Source organism: Eumetopias jubatus, unplaced genomic scaffold, assembly GCF_037043125.1.
Source record: "Eumetopias jubatus isolate StellerSeaLion01/CBP00866 unplaced genomic scaffold, mEumJub1_p1.0 scaffold_2, whole genome shotgun sequence".
Lineage (NCBI taxonomy): Eukaryota > Metazoa > Chordata > Mammalia > Carnivora > Otariidae > Eumetopias > Eumetopias jubatus.
The window spans coordinates 131,400,391-131,418,496 of NW_028274808.1; the positions used below are offsets into that span (position 1 = coordinate 131,400,391).

The window sequence follows — 18,106 nt, forward strand, 5'->3', positions numbered from 1 at the left end:
TTCGGCAAAGCACTATTTTAGGTGACTTTATAAATCTGCATGTGAACTAATTTTTTTTTTTTTTTTACATTGAAGAGACACATATATATGGATAAATGAAAGACCATGGAAAAGATATTTGGTGAAGACTTAAAACTGAATCAGTGAGAAGTAAAATATGTCTTCTGGTATCTACAGTTATTCCTGGGTCTTTTAAAAAATGATAGAGCGTGAGAGAAAAAGGAAGATGGTGATTTTATGATGGTGATTTATGAAGTTTAAATCACCTCACTATAAACAAGTGTACATACCAAAAGAATGAAGAACATAAAGAACACAAATGTAGTGAAATAAATTGGTCCCAAAACTCGATTAGCTTCCTCAATCTCTGCGAAGTTGATATCACCCAAAATGATACGGAATTGAGTGAAACTATAAAAACAAAACAAAACAAAACACCACAATACAAAAACAAAGAATGTCCAGCATTGATGTAACATTCCTTAAAGATGATTTCACACTTTTGGACCTTTTATTCAGTACAGATAGCTGCCAAATAGTAGAAAATTGTCAATCCCTTTGGAAAATTCTTGCTACTTATACGACCAATTGAAAGTTCTGGAATAAAAATAACATGTTTTCATGCTAAATATGTTATTTCCACTTGGTTAAAAAGAAAATATAATAATATTATTAGATGACATAAAGCAATTAGCTATAGGAATTTAACACATAATCTGGCTAAAACATGGTTAACTCTAAACTTCACAACGGTTACCCTCTTAAAAAACCTCTTAAAAAAGACTTGAAGGATAGCCAAACTTGTATGCATTCAAAGATCCAATATCCTCACATGCACTCAAAGTGGTGTTGAGTGGCCATGTCTTGCCAACTCTGGGTCTTAATTAGTAAAATCATTTCCGTTCCTGACTTCCATCAGTGACATTAATTAGCTGTCCTTCAGTACAAAGCCTTTTTAACTTCTATTATCATAATTCTCTTCTTTCCTAACTCCTTTCTAAATGGCATGGAAATCTAATACTGGTTATTATTATTTTTTTTTAGTCTTCATATCATATCTGAGAACTTTGGAAAAGACTGAAAATTCCTGTACTGATTTGAATTTCTCTTAGAATATTAGAAATATTATTTTTTCTTAGAAAATAACTCCGAGTTTAAAACATGTGGCAACAATACTGAATAAGAATGAAAATACAGGCAAACGTCTCTTAAAAGCTGCCATGTGCACTGAGTGCTAAGAAGCCCTCTGTCTTTGTAACAGTATTGCTTTACTACAGCTGTTCTACTATGTCTCATTAATCTAGAGCTGCTATCTTAAGCTTATCAGCATTATGCATTACCCTCTTTGCATCGGTGGGTCATCGCTTCTGGGAAAGATAATTAATTCTTATTTTTAAATAACTATTTTAAAATACTTGTTGATTAAATAGCAACTGTGAAGACTTCTCTATCCTTAAGAAGGCAGTCACATCTCTAATTAAATTTTTCTTTTTAATTTCATATATACTTACATACACTCTTGGAAAGTACTGAAGTCATCAACTTGAGTGCCAAAGACGAGGTAGGCCAACTGAGCATACGCTAAGAAAATAATGAAGAACATAATTGCAAAGCCAAAGAGGTCTTTGGCACACCGAGACATGGTTGTGGAGAGCTGACTCATGGTCCTGTTAAAGTTGATGAATTTGAAGAGCTGTAACAGAGGGAAGATATCAACAGATGAATGGGTGAACAAAACGTGGTAGATACGCACAATGAAATGTTATCCAGCCTTACCAAGGAATGAAATTTTGATATAGGCCACAACATGGATGAACCCTGAAAACATTATGCTAAGTGAAATAAGCCAGACACACACACACAAAACAACTATTATATGATTGCACTAATATGGAGTAGCTAGAATATGGAAATTCATTGAGATAGACGAGGTTACCAGGGCCTGGGGTGAGGGGGGAATTTGGAGTTAGTGTTTACCGGATGCAGAGTTCAGCTGGGATGATGAAAAAGTTCTGGAAATGCATATGGTGATTGTTGGACAACAATGTGAATGTAATTAATGTCACTGACTTGTACACTTAAAAATAGTGAAAGTTATAAATTTTATGTTATGTGTATTTTACAACAACATTTTTAGCAGAGAGAGAATAATGACTTGCTTTTTTCCCTAAACCCAGCAACTTCTATTTTCTCATTCAAAGAGTATTTGTTGAGTGCCTACCATGTGCCAGGCCCTGTTCTTGGAGCTGGGAACAGCAGAGAACAGAACAAAGCTCCTGTTCTGATGTTGCTAAAATTTTACGTGATGGTTGCAATACAGTAAAAACAGGTTCAAATCATAATTAAGAGGATTAGGGATATTCTTCCCCCAAGAAAGATTAAAATAAAAGAGGGGGGAAAAAAAGCCACAAATGAAAACTAGTGAAGAAAAACAAAAAAAAAACCCTCCAGGAAATACTTACTGCATGTTATTCACTGTCATTCATTGTTTAGCGACTATGTGCCAGGCATTATGGGAAGGGCTATGTACACTGACTCAGATCTTTGCAATGAGATTGAAATATTGGTGTCCTGCCCTCAGGAGGCAGCCAGGGCTCAGAGCCAGCAGCTGAACTCCGTTTTGTCTGACAGCAAAGCCATACTGAACATTTCTATAGGCAACACACTAAGGATGGCTGTTCAGGTTGCTCATCCCAGCCCAGACGCATGACAACCTGCATAGCTCTAGCTCAAAGTCCCGATGGAAAACCATTAGGGGGATACATCAGAAGTCAAGTCACAGTCCCTGCCCTAAAGAACTTTAATGGTTCTTTAAGTTTCGGAAGCAGAATAGTTACAAGGAAAACACTAAATAAAACACTCAGCCTGAGGCACAAATTGAAAGGAAATCTCTAGAATTTACTCTTATACACTGTTTTGGGCCACAATAAACGTTTTTTTGAGGGTTGTTGTAATCACATTACTTAATTCCTATTGGATTTGGATTATTTATTACTATTTTATGATAAAGGTTTGGTGTGTGAGTGGTGGTTTTTCCTGACCAAGCATGTAACTAAATAAATAGCAAGAGAGATATAGGATGAGGCCTACACCCTCTGATAAATCTCAGGCCTTCCAGGTGTGAGTACCAATTCAGGAAAAAAAATAACTGTTGGTGAGTAGCTTCTAGAACAGTGCTGTTTAATAAAACTTTCTGTGACGATGGAAATGTTCTTTATTTCCACTGTCCAGTACAGTAGCCATCAGCCACATACAGACATTGAGGCCTTAAAATGTGGCTAGAGGGACAGAAAAACTGAATGTTCAATGGCATGTAATTTGATTAATTAAAATTTCAATTTCAACAGCCACCTGGGGCTGGTGGTTACCATCTGGATAGCAGAGTGACATGCGGGTAGCTGCCTCATTATTACTAAAATTTCCTGCATCTCCAGAATTGAGGCTCATTTGTATATGAAATGCCCTAACCTTTCACATACATGGAAATGTACACTATGTTTCAGAAAAGAAGGAAACAAATAATTAAGGTACTACTTGGAAGAGTATGGATCTGTCCCAACCTTAATTCTAGGTAAAGTTTCCGTATGGCCTCCACCCAGAAAAGAGGCAATCCTTCTATAGATCATTTCCAATACATCTTTCCATCCCTTCCCATCCGCACCCCTCATTCTTGGTTCCTCTTCCTTGACCTGGTCACACCATAACAGGTGAAACCCAGACCGGTCCTTGTGTTAGTGTAGCCGAGGGCCCCAGGCCCAAATGACATTGATAAGGGCTCTTAAGTGCATTTGGTAAACAAACCTGCAGGGACAGATCTTGCAAGAGTGCAGGTCAGGTCATAGGAAGCACCATTCACACTGAGAGGAAGGATCACATGGGTCCTGCTAGTTTACTTACAAAATATGAAGCGGCTATGGCTGGCTATTTGAATTTGGCCACAAAAATCAAACTCAAGTCCTCCAGCATTTTGTGTGACTCATGTTAGTAAAAAGAAGAGAAAAATATTAAAAATCCAGACCATGAAATTTGTAAATTACCTTAATCCAGACAAAAAATACGATGACAGCAGCTATATTGTTGAACTGTATTTGCCAGTATGCCAGATGCTCAAAGTTGGGGAAAGTATTTTGATCTTCTCGAAACTGTAGTAGCACCTCCACATTGGATGTTCTATATATGTTAATTCCTATAGCTACCACTGACAGCTGGAAAACAAAAGATTTATATATTATTACAGTGTTTTAGAAACATGTAACTTACCTTAAAACGACTATTTTTCCTTACTCATGTATTACTCCTAGGGCTCACCAATCTACTTATCTAAATCACTCATACAAATGACAAGTGTTGAGCACATCCATAAAACAGGTATAACAATAAACCACTTGCATTCCCTTAGCTAGGAAGAGAAATCCAGTGAGTACATGTGTACGGGTGTGCACGCATGCATGCGTACACACACACACACACACACACAGATATGTTGCTATATTACAAAGTCAAACTCAAACAGGAATGCCTTCTTTTCCTGCCACCCTCATTTAAATCACTTTCCACACTTTCTCAGCCTCATCTTGCTTTGTTTTTGTTTTTTTTTCAATTGCCAGCCATACATTCTTTCTACTATTCAACAAATACGAGCGGATGTCTATGTATACAGTACTGTGCCAGGGGCTAAGAGGAACAAGTAGAAGTAAAATGCACAAATTCTGTTCTCAAGAAACTTATACTCTGGTTCAAGACCAGATATACACACAAAAATAACTAGTAACACAAAAACCTAGTAAGGAGTTGGCATCATACAACATAAGGTGAAGGATGAACAAGACATATCTAAAAAGAGTGCTCTTAAGAGGAAAGAAGATGCTTGGTCTTAAAAGATGGTATGGATGAGGGTCAGAGAGGGCTCAAGAAGACTTGCAGTGGGAATATATGTGAGCCAAGGGCTTCCCTCCTGCTCGTTTCTGTCCCTTAACTCATGACCATGCAACTTTTCACATCAGCTTCAGTTCTGGGCTCTAAAACCAGATCTGAGGAGAACATTGGGCCCTACTTGCATCCATCATCACTGGATTAAGGCGTAGGTGTGGAAAGTGCCAGAGGTTAACCATTACAACCTGGGCCTCCTGTGGGGTCTGAAGCCACAGCAGGTGGGTTGTCACAGGTGCTGAGACCTTTGCTGTCCATTCCCTTTCTCTTCCCATGCATGATAGTCAAAGACCACTTCATTAGCCCTTCTTAAGATGGCTGTCCTGATCACGGCTCCAGGTGATTATCATAGCAAAGACCTGCCTGGCTACCAACCACAGCTGAAAAAGCCAACGTCACCACCTTTTCTTTGTCTGTGAAGGATTTCCAGAACAAATCTTGTATTTTTGTGCTGGTGGTGGGAATATTTTCTTTGAGTTCTCTGGAATACACTGAAAAATATGTCTCTATGTTGACTTAGTTGAGAGGGAAAGGTTGACTGACTGAACAGTAACTCTTTACCCAACTCTCACTAAGGACAATTGCTTTGTACCCAGGGTGTGGTCGTTTATACAATGTCAATATCATATCAATACACTGAATTTCCTAGAGAATTTTTCTTGAGTGAGAGAAAAGAGATGAGGGAAAGAGATTTTGTAAGCACTTGAGTTATGTTCTCCTGAGTTTTCTTTGGGATTCTCATCCCCATCTACAAAAGAACTTTCCTTCCTTAATGTAAGCTTCATAAAGGCAGGGGTTTGGGTTGTTTTGTTCAGTCCTATATCCCCAGTGCTTAGAACAATGCCAGGCACATAGCAGGTGCTCAGAAAATATTTCTTGAATAAATAAATTAATCATTTTCACCCTTGAAACCTACCAATCAACAAAATTATTTGAATTCAGACTTCTTTTTCTTTTAAGATTTTATTTATTTGAGCGAGTGAGAGAGTGAGAGCCAGAGAGCAAGAGCATGAGTGGGGGGAGGAGCAGAGGGAGAGGGAGAAGCAGGTTCCCCATCGAGCAGGGAGCCTGATACGGGGCTCGATCCCTGGACTCTGGGATCATAACCTGAGCTGAAGGCAGACGCTCAACCAACTGAGCCACAAGGCGTCCTGAATTTAGACTCCTTAACAGTCTTCTTTTTATCAGTAATTCTGCTAGAAAGACTGTTTAGGTCAAATAGGTTGACTAAAGCAAGCCCATAGATTTCAGAGTCTTCATTAAAGAAACAAAAGGAAAACAGGGAAAATAATTTCAAAGTGATTCCAAGATGTTGTATTTATATTTAGGGTAGAATTACTTTTCAAGTTTCAGGTGTGCCTTAGTCCGATAAAAATGCCTTTGCTTTTTTTCATGGCACTGAAGGTCCCATGGAGCATAGGGCTTATTTTGGAGGGTGAGCAGAAGGTGTGCCCTCATTTCTGCTGGGTCAGAGAAAGTTTCAAAGGAGAAGAATGATTCCAGTAGCCCTTCCTTATTCTTTACAAAAGCACACTGTCTGAATTGTTGTCTTGGCAGTACTTAGAGTTAAAAAAAAATAAGAACAATAGCACAATGAAGCAAGTTTTCAAAGAAATACTTGCAAAATGTTGTGGCTGCTGAGCCAAAGAAACCATCCTCAATTTCCATGATATCAACAGCTATTTTCTCCGAACTGGGTACAAGGCCATTCCCTGGGGTGTGGAAATAAAATATGAAAATTTCTATCCAAGTGAAAAGAAAGTATTAGAATTCTATTTGTATTTTTTAACCCAATCTTTCAAATTCTCTGTTGTGTATGTTTTAACAAATGTACCTATTATGCCCCCCCCACACACTCACACAGAGTTTATAAATAAATGGACTATATTAGGGTGTGTTGTTAAAGTTTTCACTGATAGGTGTACATAATCCAAGAGGTTGATTGCCACTGACTATTCTTTTGCTGATAATGAAGGTATTTGGTTAAAATCCAAACAAACCTGCCATTAATGGGCATAATATCACACTCACACTCACCTTTTTACCGCTATTCTCAATGACTTAACTATAAATATATCCATATAAACTAAAAAGGCAGGGTTTGCAACCTTAGAGTTCCAAACAATAATTGTTTTCTAGAATAATTTTCAATGTATATGGACCCACACTCTTCCGTCATGCAGTTCAGAAATATTTTGAAAAATTACTTCCAGTATCCTTCCCTTTCCTGCCTCCTAAATGGTGAAATTCCTTTGTTACTGTTATTAATATACTGAGAATTTGGGGATCCACAGTTTGCCTACAGGCATTGTGTGATGTTACACAGTCATCGTGAAAGAAGGGATGCACTTCTAAATGCATCAGGGTCGAAAGGGTTCCACCCCGAATTCTATAGGGATTTTTATTTGAGGTAAAAGCTCTTTCTGAATTACATATGCATGTAGCCTGAGAGGCAATGGCAGAGTGGCTAAGGTTAGCTAAGGTTACCGTGAGAACTGAACGTACGTCTGGATATGAGAGGCACTCGGAACTGTGTCTGACACACATGATTTCTAAAGCTTTAGCAATTATATTATTGATCCAGTTAATATTATTGTCATGCAGTATAGATCTATATAGTTCTTTTCAATGTCTTAAGCATTCTTTTAGTCACATATGAATAACATTTTTCTGTATTTAAAACATCTTAATATTTTCTATATTTTGCCAACTAATTGTAGTGATGATCTGATAATGACTTGATGTAAATGCTTCACGAAGCCCAAATGAACTTTTGGTTGTTATGGGCAGGGGAAGAATAATGGCCAAGAAGTAGGGTAACGGAAGAGAGAATGCTGATACGGTAATGCACCACCTACTGAGATTTCAGCAGGGGCTCTGTCAGCAGGCAATGGGCAGTGGAAAGGATGGGCTTTTAGGCACGTAACAATTAAGCTGCTCTTACATGCTTTGATGTGTAACAGGACTCAGCAAAAGATCATGCATTCTTGCTGAAGGGGGAAAAATTGGCCAAAATGCGTTTCTCCAGGGAGGCCCCTGAAAGGAAGTGATGAGGATGAGGTGGAAGGGAAACCATTTGAACAAGTGTAAAAATTATAACAGAGTCAAGGGCAGGCAGGGGGTCTACAAGGTGTCATAGTCTTGACTCTATCCTCACTGCCTTCTGATTTCTTGCACCTGATACAGAAAACCTTGATGGTCCCTCACTGGTATTTTGTCTTTTTTTTTTTTTAAGATTTTATTTATTTATCTGAGAGAGAGAGAGAGAGAGAGATCACAAGCAGGGGTAGAGGGAGAAGCAGGCTCCCCACTGAGCAGGGAACCCAATGCGGGGCTCCATCCCAGAAGTCCTGGGATCACAACCTAAGCCAAAGGCAGACGATTAACCAACTGAGCCACCCAGATACCCCCTCACTAGTATTTTGTACACGGAACTATTTGCAGGAAATTTTAAACTGCTACCCCAAATATTTTCAAGATGTTTCTTCTTGCTGTAACTTTACACATGTGCAGAAAAATACAAAATAATTTTTGCTAGTAGTTGAAGACAAATACCATTAACAATAACAAAAAAAGAATAAACAAAACATTCTTTTCTCCCTCATGTCTCATATGGCATGCCAAAGCCAAATATGAATTACTAAGTTATTCTTTTTTTTTTTTTATGTCTTGGAACTCTTGCTGTATCAGCACAGATGGATCTCTTTCATTTTTTTAAAAAAATTATTTATTTATTTTTAAGTAATCTCTACACCCAACGTGGGGCTCAAACTCATGACCCCGAGATCAAGAGTCACATGCACTTCCAACTGAGCCAGCCAGGTGCCCCACTAAGTTTTTCTTGTTAGTAGTGTGGCTAATTGATAGCTTATCATAAATACCTCTCTACTTCTATATTCAGAAGGGTTACTCATGCAAAATGAGATATCGATTAGTAACACTGAAGTTGAAATAGCAGAGGAGAATGTTTAGATTCTCCTTCAGGAATATCAGAATCCACAATACTGAGGAGATAGATCAAGGACTCTAATTAACACGTTTTTATAACAGAGTAGGGAATTTGGTGTTGTTCTCAAACCTACCACAATGATCACAACATCCAGACAATTCCAGAAACTCCTGAAATAGTGTAGCTTGTGAATGCGAATTTCCAGTATCTCTTCCACCACATAGTAAAGGATAAAAAAACAAAAGATAATCTCACAGGCTGCCAGGAAGAAATCAAAAGTTGTGACATATCGGATCAGCTTTACAGGCTGAAATTGCCAAGATGGAATCACACCGCCTGTTGCTGGGAATTCAACCAATAACCTGCGTTGCAATAAGAACAATTAAAACAGTAACAACAACAACACATGGATGCAGCCAGGAAGGACATCCATCTATTCTGTCCCTGCACTAATAAGGGATTAAAACGGCAAGCAGAGTATTCTTTATCACAGCTAGTAACTACATACTTGTACAATTCTGTGCCCGCAAAAGGAACAAGGCTTCCCAAGTCCTCCTAAAGAGATTACTCCTCCTCAGTCTCCCCTTTACTTTTCCAGTATTTATCCTGCTCAAAATGCTCTATAGTTTTGTTTTGTTTAATGTAGAAGTTAATCAACAAATAAGTCTTTCTAGGACTTCTATTAAATGCAAGTAATTCAAATAGGCAATGAAGAACATAAGAAATATAACTCATGCATTCAAACATGTATGGCCTGTCGAGAAGTAGGATGTGTGTGTACGTATATATATGTGTATGTGTATATATGTATGTGTATATATACACAAACTGGGTTTCTCATTCATTCATTTGGTATCACCTAACTAGCACTGAATAATTTGCCCTAGGGGCTATTCTTGCTACCCTTCCCAGAGCCTACAGTTAATAGGTGTTCAGTATATGTCTGACAGTCTAAAACAGTAACATATATTTTTTTACATTCACACTGATGGCACTGATGTTTAGTGTTTTAGCGTAAGTGAAGTGAGGATGCTTCTTGCCTAACTCCCATTTCATAGGTGTCACGGTGAGAAAATTAAATGATTCGTTTAATGGTACAACTTTCCTATCAAACTAGTAATAGAATACCTAGCTCCTTAACTTTAAGACTTTTAAAAAACCTTCAGTCAACTATTAGGTATAACTATCTGTCCCTTTCCAGGATCGGTAGCCACACCTAGAGCCTGAGCGTCTAGGACTCAAGCAAGAGCAATAATCAGGTCCAGGCAGAAACTATGGCAAATTAGAATTGGCCAAAGAAGAGTGAAAATTCTTCCTTCCTGTTCACTGTCAATCTCCTGTTTTTTGTTTGTTTTTTGTTTTCTTCCCATTCGATGTGTTGGAGAGTATGGGTAAGAACCAAAAACCCAGGAGAGCAATACTGAAATGAGGCGCCTCGTCACAGCTTCAGTGTGAACTTGGAAGGGCAGAAAGTAGCCTCTGTGCTCTATGTGTTAAAAGTCTCTCTGTCCTGCTCTGGCCCTGCATCTGTCAACCCTCCAGAAACGTAGACAGCAGCATAGAGAAATGAAATAATCGCCTTGACAATATTCACTCGTAAAGTATGGGGAGGAAGTAAAAGACATGCTCAAGGCCTTCTATAGATACTCCCTTCAATGTCAATCAGAGTTGAGTGCCTGTATTTATCCCCTCTCTATCCACGCTGAAATCATTAGGAAAAGTTCAATAATAACTGCAATCGATTTTCATTCATTTCTAGTAATAATTCATTTGATTCATGTGATATTATTTCCTTCAAAAGTTGTTAAATACATGGTCTGGAAGAATCTAACTGGCCATGTAAAGCTGACATGCATTGAGCCTCAAAAACGATCACAAAATGAGGATATTATGAGAATTTATCTCTCTTATTTGGCTGGTAAGTATATATGCAAGTAATTCATGCCAGTGATGCCTGGGTGTTGCTGACATGTTCACCAGGAGGATTAAAGGGGGTGAACTCTGGATCCCCCTTGCCTTGTTTTACTTTTTCTTTTTTATAGTACATATTACCTTCTAATATACTATTTAATTAATTTGTTTCTTTCACTTATTGTTTATCGTCTATCATCTGTCTCCTCCTGGTTGAGTGCAAGCTCTGCAAGAGCAAGGATCTTTATTTTATTCACTTATGTCCCAAGAGCCAAGAACAGTGCCTGGTACATATTAAGTGTCCAATAAATGTTTGCTGAATAAATGAATGTATGAACAAAACGCCCCAAACAAGCCCATAGGATTTTTGTCATTTTTCTCCCTGCTAACCAAGTGATCATGATGGCAATGTCACAGGATCTCAGAAGGAACTTTATGTGCCTTTGGTGAATCTTGTGTGTAAGCAGATGCCTGGGTATTCTGAACCCAGGCATAGCCCCTGACTGCCGTGCTTGTGTTCTTAAATAGCATGGGCCTCATCTGAGAGTGGGAAACTCAGGGAAATGAGTCAAGATTTGATGGCCAGAGGCCTTGGTAACAAAGCATATAGCACTGATCATTGTTATAATGAGTAAGAATAGATGTTAGCAAAATACAGTGCTTTTTCTGGGAAGGTTCCAGCTTTGGGATAAACTTGGACCAGACTTAAGTTTCTTCCCAACTCATAATATTCTAGGATCCTAACTCCCTTTCACCAAATATACTTATCCCATTAAGCCTTTGGTTTTCACCCTTCCCTTGCTATCGGCTCTGATCCTCGGCACTCTCTTTTAGCCAACTGCAGCGATGGTCTCCTGGTCTCTCTCAAGACTAGGATGTACCTACAAATACACAGACATGGGAGGGATCAGTGCCCTTGGTACACACCTGATCACACAGAACAGGTTAATGTTGGCGTTGTATACTGAAAAGTCAATAAAAGTTGCCCTGGTTCCTCGGTCCAGCCAGCCATTTTTCTTGAGGCTAGCAACCTGAGCAGCTGTCTCCTCTCTTGTTCTTGACAAATCCAGGTAATAGCCAGCTCCACTATAGGTTGCAATCATTCCCCAGTGGCTACTCCCATTCAAGTCTTTTTCACTTGTGTAGATCCAACTAATTAAAAAACAAAATGAGAAAACAAACAGATAAAATCAGTGGAACTCTTATGGCAAATACAAAGGCAGTTGGTTCCTGGTAAGACAGAGTATGTAATAAATCAATTTAAGTCTTATCAAGCTGGGTAATGTGCTTGGTGTGGTGCTTCGTGTTTTCTTATTTAATTCTCATATACTTATTATCCCCATTTTAGGAACGAGGGCCCTGAAGCTTAGTGAGGTCAACTCAGTCTCAAAGCTTTTGAGGTTACTGTCAGGAACCTACACCAGGACTGCCTGTCTCTAGAATCTGTGCTATTAGCCCTTAGTTTATACGGTTGCCTTCCCTGGGTAACTATACTCAGCGGCTAGATGACTCAAGGCTCTCAAGAGAAAACTGCAGTTAAGAGGTACAAGTTCATCAAGTACCACTGTCGGCAACTGAACTAAACAAGACTCCACAGGGCATCTGGGAATTAATTAATTGATTAATTAACTTGAGAGGGGGGAGAGACAGACAGTGGGGGGGAGCAGAGGGAGAGGGAGAGAGAGCGAAAGGGAAAAAATCTTAAGCAGGCTCCATGACTAGTGCAGATCCCAACGTGGGGCTCAATCTCAGGACCTTGAGATCATGACCTGAGCCGAAATCAAGAGTTTGACACTAACTGACTGAGCCACCCAGGCACCTCAGGGCATTTGGGAATTTAATCCACAAATACTGACAGAGGTTCTCTTAGGAACCAGATGCCTCTTTGGCATTAATTAGGATATAAAGATATAAAGGGAAAGAACCAAGTTCCTTTCCTTCTCTAATTTACAGTAAATAGGGAGAGAAGAGTCATGAAACAATTAAAATACAAGGTAGATGGATGATATCCAATGGAGAAGTAAGAGAAATTTCTCAGGCAGATCAGAGGAAAGCTATCCTCATCCAGGGGTCCAGTGACAGGGAAGGTGCATCCGAGAAAGCTTCTGGAAGAAGCCGCAGTGGACCCGGGCTGTGAAAGGTAAATAGGATTCAGGCAGGCACCAGTGGATGCGAAGGGCATTTTCAAGCCTGGGCCTGGCGGGGCCGGAGAAGTACAAGGCACCCAGCTAGCCGCTGAGTTCAGCTCACATATGATCAAGAAAGAAGGCTGAAAGGTAGACTGTGATCAGATTGCGAAGAGCAAGCAGGAAGGGGTCACTGAGGGAAGGTTTCTGAGAGGCATGGAACAGGGTTCCTCCGGTGGCTGCAGGAAAGACTGGAGTGGTGAGAACAGGAGCCTCACATGTAGAAAAAAGTGGCCACAGCGGGTCCGAGACCGCCTTTCCTTAGGAAGGCCTGCTTGCAAGGTCGCAAGGTTGCGCCTTGGCTGCCATCTGGAACTTGACTGCTAAATAGCTCCCTACGCTGATATAAAACTTGTCTGGCTGCTTCTCTCCCTCCCTCTGCCTCACCTCCCCCCACCCCCACCCCCTCAGCCCTGCTCACATGTGCCTACTCTCAAATAAATAACATCTTTAAAAAAAAACCCAACAAAAATGTTGTGTGACTGGGAAGAGTGGCTGTCTGTACAAACACGTGGCTTATGCCCAACACCTGCTTTCCTTCTGGACTGACTACCTTGGGCACTGAGTCTCTAACGAGCCTCTCTGACAGACAACATTTCATACATGTTGTTATGGTCTGTTACAGGTTGTAGCCTGTCATGGGGCCTGTGTGACTCCCACTGGGAGAGCACTTTTGGGAGCCTGCATTTTTTTTTTCCTCCAAACTCTACCCCATGTGCCTGTACCCTCTGCTGCATCTGCTTTTATCCTTCCGTTGCATTGAAGCTTAGCCATGAACACGACTGGGTTACGAATCTTGTGAATCCTTCCAGAACATCACTGAACCTGGGAGTGGCCCTGTGGGCTCTGACACAGCTCAGTTAGCAGTGCCTGCAATAACCCAGAGGTGATGATGAGGCCTGAACCAGAGCAATGATAGGAAGACAGGAAGACAGACAGGAAGGATGGACAGAGGACATTGCAGTGACTGTCAGCAGAACGTGGCCTCTGGTTCGGAAGTTGGAGCGAGGGAGAAGGGACATCTGAAAAATGACTGGAGACTCTTTTTGGATAATGCAAAGGAGCTGGTAGGACACAGGTAGGATCTGGATTTGTTTTTTGTTTCCTATCACTAGAACATAAGCTCTGTGAAGACAGTGGATTTGTTTCTATTTTGTTTCCTGCTGCTTTGTTACCCCAGCCAGCACCAAGGGTGTTTCTAGAAGAGGGAGACTTCACTGAGAAAATGCTGGCACATGTTAACACTCTGTATATTTGTTGAAGAAATGATAAATTATTAAGCAGACATGAGAGAGGAAGCCACTGGAATGCCAAGGGAAAGAATGTAAAGAAAGAAAAGCTAGAGACCTGAATATAGAACCTAGGAATAAGAGAGAAGTGGGAGTTAAGAGGAAGATTACAGAATGAAGGGAACCCCAAGTTTAGTGTCTCTCTCAGAAGTCAAAAGAATGAGCAATCAACACAGCTGGGTTCTGCAGAGGTTGAATGGGATGAAGATCAAGAATTGGTCACTGGGTTGGCAAACTCAACAAATCCACTGGTGGCTTCCAAGAGAGACGTCAGAAGCACAGGGCTTAAGCTTTAAGGGGTGAATCAATGGTAAGGGAATGGAAGTGGCAAGCGAAGGCTAATCTTTCCTAAAGCTTGTGGAGTTCAAGGGAAGGAGAAATGGGAGTAACTTGAGAATAGGGCAGCATCAGGGAGTGGTTTAGTTACATGGCAGTCCATCCCATAGTGGAAATCACCCATTCATCCATGCCTGTGGTTGATCTTTACTGAGCAGCTTTACATACCATGTATGGTATGTAAACGGAGATGACATGTATTTCAGGTTGTTTTGTGAAAGCAGATGAGATAATGCATGAAATCACTTCTTAAATACCATCTGGTAGTGGCTGCATCCACTTCTCTTATTAATGATATGAGATAGAGTAAAATATTAAACCAGGTACTACAGTTTAAGGGCATGTTTATGCTGTGCAGGAACTAGAAAAAGGAGTAGAGCAAAATCATCATCAAAGCCAGACAAAATGTCTTTTGGGATGATTCAATCCCTTTATGCTAAATCTTCTGATCTTTACCTAGTGTGTTCCTTATGGACCCTGGTACTAAGTAAGGTATGCACTGGATGACAGACAAAGAATCTGATCATGGGAAGGCTGTCTGCCCCCACTATATATTAACAAATCTGGAGTCTGGGTGTCTCAGTTCAAGACAGGGATCTAGATGAACTGACAATTAGCTTAGTAAAGTCTAGAAGACAATTCTAACCATAGTGACTCACCCAGGGGCAGTGACCCTAAGAGGCCCACCTTGGGACAGCTTGAGAACTCTTCTTACTTCTTTATAATAACTATAGTAATTCTAAAAGTAATGATTATCCTCCCCCCCCTTTTTTTTTAAGATTTTATTTATTTATTTGACAGAGAGAGAAAGCACGAGCAGGGGGAGCGGGAGAGGGAGAAGGAGGCTCCCCACCAGGGAGGGAGCCCGATGCAGGACTCCATCCCAGGACCCTGGGATCATGACCTGAGCTGAAGGCAGACGCTTAACGACGGAGCCACCCAGGCGCCCGACTATCCTCCCTTAATACATAGGATGTTTTAAGTATAGTTACGAAAGAACACCAAAAATCCCTGCAAATATGCACATGGACAATAACATACTCAAAATCATAAACCCACACTTGAGAGGACAGTCTTTAAAGCAGATATGAAACTGCCTCACAAGCTTATTACACACTTTAAATACCTGTGCTTTGAACCAAAATGTATTTGTAAATGCTAGTAAAATGAGAATTTCTGTACCAGAATAGTTCTCAGTAACAACCTAGAGAATGATGTCACTGGATCTAGAAAAAAAGGATCCAGCCATCTTCAAAAAAACCTCCAAAGGCCCAGGTCACTACTTTCTGGTGGGCCATGTGATCAATAATTTAGCCTTTTGAAAAATATGTATGCAGAAGCTGAAGGGGGTAAAAAGTAGAAAAAACTTGAGAGACCAAAGGCCAATTTGGCCACGGTCTTAACTCTAAGCACTGAAGATTCATTTAAAGCATCTTTTCCTTGGTTAAGGGGTTAGAGGATGAATGAATGAATGAAATGAGTGAATGAGAAGTCAGGGCGCGCATGGCCACTGGGGGCACAGACACTTACGCAGTTCCATTTCTTGGACCGAAAGGAGCTCTGTCTTCACTACTGACTGAGTAGACATCATAGCATTCTTTAATCTCATCTCTCAAGTCCTGGGGGATAGAACAGGATCCATTTCTGACTTTGAGTTGCCGGATACGTGGCACCCCTAACAGGAGGTTCTCGTAGTAGATGAAGCTTCGGTTGTCAGCTTCAGTTCTGTTGCTGGGCTGTGTCTTCCAGTACAGCCCATCCAATAAGGCACCTTCTGTGAACTGAAAGCAAAGGAAACATTTTTTAAAAAATTTTTGAAAAGCCCGAAGCTTAGCTTAGTAGCTGCTTTGCTCTTTCCTGGAATGTTTGCATGACCAACAGTTTGGCAACTCTGTAAACATGATAGAGTAACAAGGGTGGGTATTGCTGTCAGAAAGATTTGGGTTGGATCTTGCTCCGTCACCTGTTCGCTGTGAGGCCTTGAGCAGGATCCAACTTTGAGCCAAGGTTCCTGCACCTATAATATCCATCCTTTGCATGGCTGCTACCCTGGTACCCAGTGGGTCCTTAATAAATGGCAACTCTGATTTTTGGCCTAGGACTAAAGGTCAGGGGTGTGGTTCACGTAAATCCACAACCATGATCAATTTTACTTGCCCTTTTTGAAACAGCATCCCACATAAATCATGGTTCCAAACTTGTTTGGAGAGGGAACATCTAGTTTTGATTACCAGTCTGCCATCTGGTGGATCTTTTAAGTGTCTGGATTATTTTGGCATATGGTGAACTCTGTAACTGACCCCACCCCTGCCACTGCCCCTGCTTTTAGAGATTGGCATTCATTACCACGGAATTGTGTATATGGGAGCAGTCTCTCACTAGTTTGCCTATAGGGAAGAAGAAGCTGTTTCTCAGTGTCAGCTTATTAGACAATCAGTAGAGATGGACTGATTTGCTCTGTTGAGGAGGGGAGAGATTCCTACTTTACAAGCATGGTTTTGGATGCCAGGTATTTTTAGGCATGAATATTAATGGGTTCATATGGTCCAGCTTCCTCTATCTTTACAACCACCAACTCTGACCCCGGGGTTTAATAAGAGTTTTAGAAAGCAGCTCCGCAGGAAGAAAAAAGTCTTTCCTCTCCGGTTTCCCTTTCAGTTTTCTTAGGTTCTGAGCACCATACCTCCCAGATCAGTTTAACATTTCTCCTATGGTATCACTCATAGCTTATCCTCAGTTACTATGTTGGCTTTTGTGACAATCTGGGAAGGGGCTGGGTTGAATTTTACATTAGAGATCTCTGAAAGAATGTGCCTGCCTTGTATCAGGCGCTGCTCTAGGGCACATGCCATCATTAACAAAGAGACAAAAGACAAAAAAACAAAGCAAGACAAAACAACCAAATCTTCCCCTTATGGGCCATATATATCCTAGGAGATACTCAACAGACATTCAGTGAATCATGAATGACTGAGTGAATTATAGACAAGGGTGAGGAAGTGTTTGTCAGGCTAGAAACAAGTCCATTTTTCTTACTCCCTAACCGTGTGTAAGCATGCTGATTCTTCGTCTCATCTGCCACCCGGGTGTAATATTTGTTAGCCCTTACCTCATATGGTTACTATGGGATTAAAAAAGGGAAGGTATGAAACACTCTGCACAGTGCAAGGCACATACAAGGTTCTCAATAGAACCATAACTTCTAACAACTCACCATAGCCTACACCTCATACAGTGTCAAGCACAAAGTGGATCCTATAGATACCGCTGACTTGAATTTATGAAACCAAATGAACAATTTCCAATGGTAAAGAGGTACTTTGAAAGTCATTTGCAATACCTTCCAGAAGTCTTCCACTGAAGAAAGAGTTTTAAAGTTTGTTTTCTCTGTTTTGGACACTGGGGTGTCTAGGAAGAGTTGTGACATTATCCGGGTATAGTAGTACACACTGGAGCTCATCATCCCATAGGTCACTGGAACACAGAGAAAGCCACATGAACCTCGT

The 18,106-nt window shown here is 40.5% G+C and overlaps 1 protein-coding gene across 2 annotated transcripts in view; it reads right to left on the bottom strand.

The window, feature by feature from the left end:
• Window positions 1-18,106, bottom strand: part of PKD2 (polycystin 2, transient receptor potential cation channel) — a 53,954-nt gene that overhangs the window by 14,583 nt on the left and 21,265 nt on the right. Inside the window, exons 3-9 of one of the 2 annotated variants that reach the window (XM_028117792.2) lie at window positions 17,941-18,074; window positions 16,131-16,381; window positions 11,717-11,941; window positions 9,012-9,240; window positions 4,038-4,205; window positions 1,512-1,693; window positions 291-411 (exon numbers count right to left, since the gene is read on the bottom strand). In XM_028117792.2, the coding sequence (XP_027973593.1) occupies window positions 291-411; window positions 1,512-1,693; window positions 4,038-4,205; window positions 9,012-9,240; window positions 11,717-11,941; window positions 16,131-16,381; window positions 17,941-18,074 (1,310 nt within the window). The remainder of the gene's footprint in view (window positions 1-290; window positions 412-1,511; window positions 1,694-4,037; window positions 4,206-9,011; window positions 9,241-11,716; window positions 11,942-16,130; window positions 16,382-17,940; window positions 18,075-18,106) is intronic. The other variant, XM_088020318.1, reaches the window with a different exon arrangement.